Source organism: Camelus dromedarius, chromosome 14 (assembly GCF_036321535.1).
Source record: "Camelus dromedarius isolate mCamDro1 chromosome 14, mCamDro1.pat, whole genome shotgun sequence".
Classification (NCBI taxonomy): Eukaryota; Metazoa; Chordata; class Mammalia; order Artiodactyla; family Camelidae; genus Camelus; species Camelus dromedarius.
Window position 1 is genome coordinate 42,950,771 of NC_087449.1, and position 12,702 is coordinate 42,963,472.

At 49.4% G+C, this 12,702-nt stretch overlaps 1 protein-coding gene across 1 annotated transcript in view; it reads right to left on the minus strand.

Moving 5' to 3' along the window:
* The window catches only part of LOC105103388 (bone morphogenetic protein 8B), a 34,261-nt gene that overhangs the window by 16,730 nt on the left and 4,829 nt on the right, over positions 1–12,702 (minus strand). The window contains exons 2-3 of the mRNA XM_064493708.1: positions 1,772–1,961; positions 1,229–1,377 (exon numbers count right to left, since the gene is read on the minus strand). Of these exons, the coding sequence (XP_064349778.1) occupies positions 1,229–1,377; positions 1,772–1,961 (339 nt within the window). The remainder of the gene's footprint in view (positions 1–1,228; positions 1,378–1,771; positions 1,962–12,702) is intronic.

Consider the following 12,702-nt stretch of genomic DNA (forward strand, 5'->3'; position numbering starts at 1 on the left):
TGGGATTTCATTGCTTTTCCCCAGTGACTTTTCCTCTTCTGGGATCCCACCCAGGGCCCCACGTGGCTTTTAGTCATCACAACTCTTTAGGTGCCTCTGGGCTCTCACAGCTGATCAGACTTCCCTTGTTTTTGATGACCCTGACAGTTTTGAGTACTTGTCAGTAGTCTGCAGAATGTCCTGCAATTTGGGTTTATCTGATGTTTTACTCATGGTGAGACTGGGGTTCAGGGTTCTGGGGACAAAGACCACAGAGCTGCGTGCTGTTCTCACCGCATCAGGTCAAGGGCACCTGGGATCTAATGACTATTCCTGGGAGCCTGAGTGCCTGGCAGGGGCGGGGCTGCTCAGCTCCCTCCACTGCAAGTCACAGCCTCACCCCGGCCACACTTTTGGGAAGCAAGTCACTGAGCAGAGCCAACACTGAAGGGGCTGGAGAGATGCTACACCTCGTGAGGGAGAGTGTCTCAGAGGGTTGTTTTATAAAAACCAGGTCAGATCCTGTCATCCCCCACTGTGATTAAATAAAATGATATTTAATATTTAATATCTTGCCCACCTCATCTCCTCCCAGTGGCTCCCGGGCCCCTGTGCTCCAGCCTGGAGGCCCCTTGCTATACCTCAGGCCCGCCAACCCTGGGCCTGCCTTTGACCTTTCTACCCCCACTGCCAGGGATAAAGGAGGCTCCCCTCCAGACACCTGCTGAATGAATGTATGAATCCTTATTCCACGGAGGAGGGTACCAACGCTTGGAAAAGCAAGTACTAGCAGGTACTGCCTACCAAGCTCACTGTGTTAGAAGGCTGCAGAGTGGGGGTTCACACCCCGGCATCTGCCTCAGGGCCTGAGGGTGTGGCCACTTCCCCTCAAGCCCTGCCCAGGACAGAAAGCCATGGTGGAGAAGGCAGCTCCTTAGAGTAGGAAGAAACGCCCATTTCTTGAGGAGGGAAAACATGGACTCACTCTTAGCAACTCAACTGTTGGTCCTGCAGAAGGAGAGGATGGGCTCAGGGCTGGTAGGGGCCTCCTGCTGGCTGGCACTGCGGGAACCTTACCCTTTCTCCCCTGGGCCCGCGCGGTGGGGAGGGGACTGTCACCTCAGGGCACAGCTGAGAAAGGCCAGGCCTCCTTCGGGGCCAAGGGAGGTGGTGCCAACTGTGTCTGCTGCCAGCAGCTTCCTCGGAGGAGCCCCCTGGGGAAGGTTCTCTGCTGACCCCTGAGTCTTACCATCCTCCGTTTCCACATAGAGGCGGAGTCCCAGGTCCTTGTTACGGTTCAAGAGCCAGCGGTCACTGGCTGCTGTCACGTCCAACACCAGCCAGCCCTCGTCCCCAGATCGGAGCGTCTGAAGATCCAAAAAGAACAAGTCAGATTCCCTGTGGACATGAAAGAACAATTAACTGAGGGCCGGCACAGCTGCCTTGGAGTTTCCAGTGCTCGCCTGGGGCCCGTTAGTGGGGCATCTACCCCGCCTGGCTCTGGCCTGAGCGCCTCACGTGCCTTTTCTCACTGCATCTACCGTACAAAGGTGTCACTGTGCCCGTGTACAGCTGGGGAAACTGAGGCTCAGGATCCCACATCCAGGACGGCAGGGCGGGGACTTGAAGCCTGGACTGATGCTGGGCCTCTCCGCATGGGGACACCAGGCCTTGGGCCAGCATCTTTCTTCTCTGAGGATGTGCTGCCCAGGTAGCTCCCCTTCTGTCCTCTGGGAAATGTGCCCCAGGGCTGGGCCGGACTCGAGCGGGCGGCAGGGAGTGGGGCGGGCACCTGTTGGACTGCTCCGGGACCACCTCGAACATGCTGACGTGGAGGGTCCGGTTGAGCGGCTGGGCGCTGGGCAGCTTGTAAATCCGGAACTCTGCGGCTGTGACAGCCTCCCCTGCTGGGATCTGGGTCAGGTCAAAGCGGAACTCCTTCCAGGGGGGCTCCTGGTGGCCCAGGGCATGGTCATGCTCCACTGCAGGACAAAGCAGGGCTGGCGGTCACTCGTGGTTCTGGCTCAGGCTCCAGGGTGGGGGGGCCAGGTGGGAGCTGGGGGTCTGGGCAGCCTGGGTGGGCCGGCTCCCTCCTCGTGAACAGGACTGTCCCTGCTCTGCCTCCCAGGTGTGGAGGGGGCTCTGTGCACAGTACACGGCAGGTACCCACAAGGACAGCTGACATTTCTGGCTCCTAAGCCCCAAACCCCACCTGCCCCGCTCGGCTGCCTGCTGACTCGCAGATCCACAGATGAGGCAGAGGACGGGCCCCTCCTCTGGGAGATGGACGTCAGGTCCACGGCGGAAAAGGGCCACATGGCAGCAGGGACATAGCTGAGGGATGGGGCTCTCCCCAGGGTCAGCTTTGTGTGGATGGGAGGTGGGCGGAGAGCAGGCTCGCAGCTGACTCTGGAGCTGGGACTTGAGGGCTGAGAGTGGATTTGCCATGATGTCAAGGGAGAAGGACATGGCAGAGGAAGGGACCAGCGTGAGCAAAGGCCTAGACTGAGGAACGACGGCACCAGCAGGGAAAACAATGGCATAAAACCCAGCAAAGGGCCAAAGGACGGCAGGACCCTTTCTGGGACAAGGTGAAAGAAGAAGGGGAGGGAGAAGGATACATGGAAAAGAACAGGAAGAAGCAGGGCAGTATGACAGCTCCTGGAGAGGCCCAGTCAAGTGCTGGGGAAGTGGAGGATCCCATGGTGTGATCTGAGCAGGCTTCCCGGAGGAGGTGACACCAGAACTGGCCTTTAAGGACAGGTGGAGAAGGTGGCAAGGAGGGCGTTCTACACACAGGTGTGGGGTGCCAGGGCTGCCCACCGTCCAGCTGTGTGGGGCTATGGTGTGAGTCTGGCTGTGGCCTACTGGGGAGGGCTGGAATCCTGCCCTCAGAGTGTGGGCTGTGCTCTGGCCAATGGGGCTCAGGGTTCTGGACATCAGAGCGCATGGTTTGAGGCTGGACTGTAAGCTATGTGTGGAGGCGAGGGTAAAGCCCAGGCTGGAGGGGACCATGGTGGCCGGTGGCGGGGCTGGTCTAACAGTCTGGGCAAGAGACCGCAGGAATGGAATAAAGCCCACATCTCCCCAGCTGCCCGGATATGCCCTGGATAGTATATTTAGAGCATCTCACTTTAGCCTCCTGTCACTTTCAAATACTGAAAATCTGTGTTTCCACAAAACAAGGGTAGGAGCCGCCCAGCGCCTTCTTCCAAAACCAATACTGAGATTTTAATTACATGTTTGTGAATCTTTTTAAAAATTCTCTCTTTGGCTACTGGGCTCAGTGACCACAAGTCACCAGGCTGGTAGTGGAGGCGGATGTGGGAGCACTTCCTGTCCTCGTGGTGGGAATCTGGTCCAGTGATGGATGGGCAAACAGCTGTGCTGAGCAAGGCCAGTGGACACACATGTTTGGGTAGGAGATGAATTTTTCTGCCCCAGACCAGGGAGGAGAGAAAATAGAACATCCATCATCTAATAGGGTGCTGGACCCACAGTAAATGCCCACCCACGAGCCAGGCTGTTTCAGAGGCAGCGTGACACAGGCGGGATGCGGTTCCTCCCACACAGGAAGGGCGTGGAGGGCAGGGGTCTGGAACTTTGCCAAGTGATGCTCACCATGACTATCGCCACATGAGTCCCCTCTTCCCTACAGACACATTCACACAGCTCTGGGGACAATCTCTGTGGATTTGTGGCCTACAGAGACCATCTCTGTTCCATGGTTGTGTAAACATTCCTGTAGGTTGAAATAAGTCCAGGCTGGTGGCTGTCACAGGGTGTGGCACAGAGAGTGAGAAGGGGTCACTCAGTCTCACCCTCTACTGACCCATCTCAAAGCATCCTAACTGTATCTGCCCCCGAGGCACAGCAGGGGTTTACAGGTGGGTCACTGGGAACCTCTGTCTGCAGGTGTGACACTGATTCATGTTGGATCCAAGACTGAGGGAACAACCATGAACCTACCAGCTCCTGTGGGCACCACACTCTGTGGTCTCCTTCCTTGCTGACCTAGGGGCCCACATGCTTGGGGTAGAGAGCCCTGTTCACCTGACTGACCACAGCTCCAAGCTTTCCTCCTGTGGGTTTGTGAAATCACTACCCCACCCCCACCAGTATTTCCAGTAGCAAAAACTGCTCACCCTAGCTGTTCTAGGCAAGCACCGGAGATGGGACAATTTTAGGAAAATGATTTTCATCAGAAATTGATAAAACTTTTGGGATGCTGCATTAAACTAGGTATCAGTGTAACTGGCCAAAGGAGAGTATCCCCTTTCTTTGCTGAGTCTGGATATACAGCTTTTCAATGGCTGCTTCTGCGAATTAGGGAAGATGTTTCTCCAGAGCTGGTGTTGAGGAACAGAATGTAGTGGGACCTGGGTGCCCCTATGGTAGTTCCTGCACAGGCTGGCCCTGCTTTCACCACTAAAACTGCATTGAGATGTGTCGATGCTCTGACTTAAAGCTAGGGCTTCTGGTCCCAGCCCTGATGCCACCAGCAATAAGTACCTTCCTTGGATGGCCTCATTCTGTTCATCTGGGAAATGGGGATACTAGGACCCTTTTCACATAGGGCTTTGAAAAGGGCAGGGGTCATGGGATAGGAGCGATGGCCATTCCTTAGGAGTTGGGAGGCGTGTTGACCTCGAATTTCCTAACTTAATCGGCATATCAAAGTGATAACATCCTGCCAGCACCATCAAGAGTTTCGTGTATGAAACTTAACAGCCATGGGAGAGGAAAGGGAGACACTCAATTTTCTTTTTCTAAATAATAGTATGAAATGAAAGATTATATAACAGAAATATATCAGTTCAACTGAAAGGCATTTCAATAGCTTCCAAGTGCCCCCTTTCCATCTGCCTGACCTTTGTCAAGACACTCGATCCTCTGGGTCTCAGAATACACATCTGCCAAGTGACCATCTGATACCAGGTCAAAGGAAAGTGTAAAAAGCCCCGTCTGCTTCTGTGGCCAGTACTTGGTTATGGTCCAGCAAATGCTTCTACCCTATCATTCAGGAGAATTTCCTGTTCGATGTACATTTGTACCCAGCCTCCACCTTCCCTTATAACCAAGGTCTGGAATCTCCCAAAGAAACCCAGGCTGGGGGAGGCAGCCCCTCAGCAATGCCAGTGGGGTGGTCCACTGTATTCTGGCTCGGGCACAAAGCAAAAACTGAACCTTTCTTTATGAAAGTGTTGAAGATTCCCAGAATATCAGAGCTCAAAGGACAGAGATCGGGGCATACAGGGTCCTCTCACTTTTATGCACAGGTGAAGTTGGGAGTCCTGACTCCCATCCAAGGCTCTATCCACTGCAGGGCCCTCCAGCGTCCAATGCTGCAAGAAGGGCATAAACCCACTTTGGAGTTGGCCTGTCCCTGCTTCCCACACTACTGCTACCATGGGATGCTCTGCAGAGGGAATTGAGGGGAAAGGCCAAGGCCTGCACAACATGATTTCTCCATTTTTCCCAGTACATTTTTGCTGCCAGTTGGGAAGTTCGTTGCCACGACCCCTGGTAGATTCAGACAGGCTGGGCTGGGGGTGGAGAGGAGGGGGTGCCCTCTGCCTGGCCTATGTTCTAGATCCCAGCCATCTGAGATACATCCTGCCAGGAATCTCTCCAAGGTGGCCCTGGGGGAACCGCTAATATTTGGAACAAGGTTTCTGGGTAGCAAATTATTTCCCCCATTCGCAAAACCTGGGGCAAGGATTCCTAATCTGGGGGGCCCCATGGTTTCACCTTCAGGCACGTGGGAGAAGACTCTTGCATATGCTGCCTTCTCGTGCTCTGGAGGTTTTCTAAGAACACTCACTTTTCCATTCGTTTTTCACAGCCATATCCAGGAATATTAATTCATTTATTTATTCAACACACTTGAAAGCAATGCTTATTGTGTGCAAGTCACTATTTAGGCACTGGAGAAACTGCAGTCAAGAAGAAGGCCAATGAGCTTATTTACACAACAGAAACAGGCTCACAGACATACAAAACAAACTTATGGTTACCAGGCGGAAAGGGGGACAGGTATAAACTGGGAGTCTGGAATTAACAGATACATGATACTATATCTAAAATAGATAAACAATAAGGGTTTACTGTATAGCACAGGGAACTGTATTCAATATCTTGTAGTAAACTATAATGGAAAAGAATTTTTAAAAAGAATACATATACATATATATATAAACCAAATCACTTTGCTATATACCTGAAACTAACACAGTATTGTAACTCAACTATTCTTCAAAAAAGAAAAGAAAAGAAAAGAAAAGAAAGGCCAGCCCTTGTCTCCACAGAGTTTATGTGCAGTGGGGAAGTCAGGTAGCAAACAAGAGAGTGAAAACAAACAAGACCACTGTATGTGATGAGCGCTGCAAATGACAGCAAGAGGGGGGGTGTAATGCCGGAGGGATGTGTGGGGTCACTTTATGCTTTATACTTTATTTTGAAGTAATTTTAGATTATTCAGATTTAGAGAAAACTTGCTGCAAATAGGAAGAGAATTCCCACACACTGTACCTAGCTTTGCCTAATAACATCTTACATAACCAAACCACAGCATAATGATCAAAACCGGGAGACTGACACCACTACAATGCTATTAACCAAACTACAGGCTTTTCTTGAATTTTACCAGTTTTTCCACTAATGTCCTTTTTCTGTTCCGGGATTCAATCCTGGATCCCACGTCACATTGAGGTTCTGGTCTCCCAGGTCTGCTCTGACCTGTAACAAGCCCTATCATGCCCTTGACACCTGTGAAGAGCACTGGTCAGGTATTTTGTAGACTTGTCCCCCAATTTGGGTTTATCTGATGTTTTCTCATCATTTAACTGAAGTTACAGATTTCGGAGAAGAACGCCACGGAAGTGATGTCCTCTTCTAAGCGCATCAAATTGCACAACATAATCTCAACATATGCTGTTACTAGGGACGTTAACTAATTCTTTGGTTAAGGTGGTATCTGCCATGTATCTTTGCCATAATGTCATCATTTTTCTTTTTAAAATAATAAATATCTTAGGGGAAAGACTTTGAGATTTATGCATATATTCTGTTTCTCCTCAGACATTTCCCCACTAATTTTAGCACTCATTAGATCTTGCCTGTAGCAAGTATTCCTGTAGTATCTGCAATAGTGATTTTCAATTTCCTTCTTTCCCTTCACATTTATTAGTTGGAATTTTCTTGAAAGGAAGATTTGCCCTTTCTCCCATTACATTCAATTATTTATTTATATCATTATGGGTTCGTGGATATTTAATTTATTCAATGGGCTATAATTCAATACAAGGTTTACTCATTCTGTTGTTCAAATTCTTCCAGCTTTGTCCATTGGGAGAGTCTTTATGTTGGCTCCTTGTTCCTCTGACATGCTCCCCACCTCATCCTTCTTTTTTTAAAAATCATTCTTTTTTTTCTTTCAGTTTTACTGGGATATAATTGACATATCCCATTGTGTACCCTTTTTTGTAGGGGGAGGAGGTTTCATTTATTTATTTTTAATGGGGGTACTGGGGATTGAACACAGGACCTCGTGCTTGCTAGGCACACAGTCTACCACTGAGCTATACCGTCCCCCTGACCCTATCCTTTTCTGAGTACTTCCTAATTGACTGGCATCCCCAGCTGCTCCAGGCCCATCTTGTGATTTTCCATTCCCCACCTGTGAAATCAGTCACTTCTCCAAGGAGCTCTGGTTCACTTCATCTAACATTTATAGAATTAGATTTAAAACCCAAGCTCCGGGCACAGGGTTTGCTCATTACTAACGAAATGTCATTGTTTTTAGGCCCTCTCAGTGGACAGAGCTAGGAAATATATGTTTGGATACTAACCCATGCATAAGTGCACATTTGTATTTATTTCTGTTTTTCTGGATATATATTTGTTAATAATTGGAGTTATACCTCCAATTCCAGTCCAGGGTGGAGTTACTTTAGATGTGGTACTTGGAAAAACCTTCCAAAGTAGAACACTCTAAAATCGGACCTGAGCCCTCATGCACTGCTGGAAGGAATGCAAAATAGCATAATCAGGATAGAGGGGAGTCTGGTCGTATCTTGCAAAATTATACATGCTTTAACCCAGACATCTCACCTCTAAGAAACTGTCCCAAAGACACACTCACAAAAAGTACAAAAAGATGTACGTACAAGGCTATTTGTTACAGCCCAATTTTGTAATTTGTTATAGAAAAAGACTGGAAAAAACCCAAATGCCTATCAATAGGAGATGGAACAAATGAACTATGACACATTTTCATGGGGGGGATGCTATGCAGCTGTAAATTAGAACAAAGAGATCATCCATCTTCTGCTATAAAGTGGTCTCCAGGAGACAGTTTTGTTTCAAAAAGCAGGAAGATGAACAGTACAGATAGCATAGCTTTTATTTAAGAAAGAGTCGGTGGGGGAGGATACAGCTCAAGCAGCAGAGCACATGCTTAGCATGCACAAGATCTTAGGTTCAATCCCCAATAAACCCTCTAAATATAAATAAATAAATAAACTTAATTACCACCCCCCTCTGAAAAAAAGAAAAAGGGTTAAAAAAAAAAGGTCAAAAAAGGGTACTCGTATTATAAAAATGCATATGCATCATACACACAGATATATGTAATTATATTTTTAAAATGGAGAGATAAACTACAAACTAATTAACTAAAAAATAGTTGGGGTGAGTGAAATAAGTGAAGGGGATTAAGAGGTATAAATCTCTAGTTATATAATAAGTCACAGGGTGTAATACATAGCATAAGTAATATGGTCAATAATGTAATAACTTTGTTTGGGGATAGAGAGTTACTAGACTTACGGTAATCATTTCATAATGTATCCAAATGTCAAATCACTATGTAGTACACCTGAAACCAACACAATGTCGTACATCAACTATATTTCAATTTTTAAAAAAGTAGTTACCTTTTGTGGGAGGAGAGAACAGAGACAGAGTGTAGAAGACAGGCTTCTTAGAATGTTCCTTGCTTTGTATATTTGGTAAAGATTTCACGTAGGTATAAAACAAAATTAATTCAAAGTACAAAAACAAAGAGCAAGACCTAAGACTAAAATACAAAATAAAGCAAGTGAATGGTGGGTGTACTGAGTTGGTGGTTTAACCACACAGTAAGGAATTATTTCAAGTAATTTTCCAACAGAGTAATGTGACTGTACATCCTTAGTGGAATAGCTTAAGGACAAAATAAACCAAAAATAAATCTGAATTTTTCAGTCATCATATTGTTATGATGATATTATTCTGTAACTATTACATATGGTATATACAACATACACACATAATAATACACATACATCTCAATAACTGTAGGATAAGGCAATTATTATGTTAATGTTGTTAGGATGAAATTATTCAGTGTAAAAGAACACAGAAATATTAAAAAAGAATTTAAGTAAAACTCTGTAATCCTAAATTTGATTTAGAAACATTAGTTTGAACTCTTAATTTTTTTTTCTCTTAGAAAACACATAGCTTTGTCCAGTGAAACAGCCTAGAAATGGTGGCCACGCAGGGGCAGAGGGGAACTCTGCTGCCCCAAGTGCAGTCTCAAATGATCAGCTCTGCTACAAGGCACCAGGGCTCTTGGAGAAATGGCCGTTTGAAATGGCTGATTTCTGACCCAGGGCAGGAAAAGCAGAGGTAGAGCCTGAAACATCTCATTCCAGCAGGCAAGGAAGCTCTCTGAAACTCCCTGGAGAGAGTTAAAAGTTCCCTGAAGCTAATCTGAAGAGGCTTTATAAAGACCGAAGAAGGGACAATTTGAGCATCAGAGAGAATAACTGTAACAGACTGAAATGTACCACGAATGTTAATATCCACTAGGTGCTCCTCCTCAGAGAGCTCTGATCACCTGTGCACGGGATTTCTCAGCCTTGGCACTGCTGACGTTTGGGGCCAGGTGATGCTTTGTTGTGGGTGACTGTCCTGTGTGCTGTAGAACCGTCAGCAGCATCCCTGGCCTCTGCCCACTACATGCCAATGGCCCTGCCTTCCCTGCCCCAGTTGTGACAACCAAAACTGTCTCCAGATATTGTCAAAGGTCTCCTGGGAGACTGAGGACCAGTGCCTTTACAGAACACTAGGAATCAATTCGTTATTCTAAAACCTGGTAAATGAGGGGACAGGTGAAGCCATGTAAAGAGGTGGTGGAAGAGCCTTCCAGGCAGAGGGAACCATGAATGCAGCAGCCCCGCATCTTTGAGAAACATCCAGGAGGACCACAGAGCTGCAATCGAGTGGTCCAGGGGCCAGGTGTCCATGATGAGGCTGGAGTGACAGGCAAGGCCAGTTCATGTGTAAGAAATCCTATTTCTCAGCCTTCAAGAATTCATCACAGTGATTCAAAGAACTCTGTGACTAGGGAGAATTTAGTAAAGTTCAACTGATGCTGAGGCCATGACTCTCCACAACCCTGTAAAGTGGGTTGGAAGCCACCTGTAGTTTCCTGCAGCCAGCAAAGACTCTTGAGCTCCCCTGAGACGCCTGGGCAGATGGGGCATAGGCCCAGCACAGGGGACACACAATGCCACTGCTGGTTCCACAGGTACCTTATTTTCTACAAAGATTTACTTGGGGAAGCAGTCAGACTTTACTTTCTTAATCCCCATTGTGGCTCCAAGAAAACAAACAATCACAGACTCCGGCTTTCTCCTCCGGCCTCTGATAAACCGCCTCTGGATCCCACGTTTGCAGGAAGGGCTGCTGTGGGCAAGCGGCCTCCACCACCCTAGCTGCAGGCCACCTTCTGCCTTTTCACATCTGGGCCTTGCACCCCCACTCACAGGCTAGACCTCCAGAGCCACACCCTGTGTCCACCAGCCCTACACCAACACAGGCTTCAGCTATTTTTGTGCCCTGGACCAAATTTAGAGTCACTTGGACAACCTAAATCTGTCTTGTTTCTGACTAAAAAGTAAGACTTCAAAAGATACCCATTTCCTTCAGTCCAGAGTGACTGTTAAGAGAATGGAGTCTTCTAACCCGTCTGGCAGTCCTTCCTGCCCTCAAACCCTTCCCCAGCCCCACTGGGCCCACAGGAGGGTCTTAAGCTTGGCTCTGCTTTCCAGGCCCCCTGAGCTGACCCAGCCCATCCTTACGGCTTCCTGGGCCTTCTGGTTGCAAACACCTTCCCTGAAGTCCCTCCTTGAAGCCGCTCTCCCCAGGTTTCCCCATCCTGCTAAGTCTAAAGGCTACTTTCTTCTTGGTCCAGCTGTAAAAGCCCCCTCGCCCCTCTCTGACCCCACACGATCAGTCTGCCCATCTCTCCCTTTCCCTGTCCTTGGTTCATGTGCCCTCTGGATGGTGAACAATTTGGGGGCAGAGACTGAACAATGTGGGGAGGAAATGAGAGGCCTCAGCCGTCCACTCATCCAGCCTCTCGAGTCCCAGGGACCCAGAGAGGGGATGCCCGGCCCCTAGTCTCAAGGCTCCTGGTCCCCAGGACAGCAGCTCAGGGTCCAGTCGTGCAGCCCCTGGGCAGGAGCATCCTGCTGGTCTGGGAGTGGCTTCCATGTCACAGTGAGTTTCTGTCGAAGCCCCCGTGTTCTCACTTTGCTGCGGGACTTGCCTCTGTTCATGGCCTGGCCCCCGAGGTGGAGGACAAGCTCCCTGGGGCCCTGGAGGTGGACAGGCTGGGCTTGTCTGGCTGGTCCCTCTGTGAACAAGGCCAAGGGCCCCTCGGACCTAAAATGAGGTCTGGGCCCATCAGCTCCCGGTTCTGCCTCCCGAAGGCTTCCTCCCACCCAGAAATCTCAGCGCTGGGAGAGCAGGCCCCGCTCATGTCTGAGGTATTTTCAGTCACTTCTTATTACTGACTTTTTCAAGAGCGGTTTCCATAAATGGCTCTGTGCTCATAATTACCGGTCCAGGCCTCAGAGCTTCAGAGCCCAAATGAAAAGGGGACACCGCGCTCGGTACCACATCAAGCCCGCCAAGGCCAAAAATAGATCCGAGGAGATGTGAGCAAGAAGGATGCGGTTCTTCTGGTTCAAACCCAGGAAAGAACTGAACCATGGGGTTTTCCAGAAAGATGTGGGCACGTGACACATGTCCTCTGTCCTATGGGGAACGGTGCACCCCCAGCTCATGCCTCACCCCTGCGGGAGCCCCATCACTGCATGGGAAGGGCAGGGGCATTCTTTGGTCGGAGCTGGAAAGGCCTTCGGGGCCACCCTGCATTGATGGGGAAACTGAGGCCCAGAGGGGCAGAGACTTGCCAGGTCAGGTTGGGGCCCTTCAGCTGGAATTGCAGACATGGAGCCCATGTAAAACCAGTCGCCCTGGAGTTCCTCTGGGTGGCAATGCTGGGATGAGGGGTCACCTGCCTACAAGGTTCTTCCATCAACAGGTGCCTCCAGGCAGGACCCTGGGGGGACTTGGGTCCCGGGAGAGGGCCCAGGGTGACCTGCAAAGGTCGGGAGGCTGGTCCTGCCTCTGTGCCACCGGCCAGGCCCTGGCTGCTTCCCCTGGCTCTCAGTGCTCCCCAACTCCCACTGCCCGTTCTCTTTCCGTCAACTATGCAGGGGCTGGGGGCAGGGGAGTGTGGGCAGGGGTGCCAGGAGAGTCAGATTAGGCCCCTGTTCTCAGGTTGTTCATGGTTTCCTGGTGGGTAGGAGACAGAGCAGTCAGATGTGCGCCGGAATCAGATAGGCAGAATCCCAAGAGAAATACACACGACCAAGTAAGAGGGCA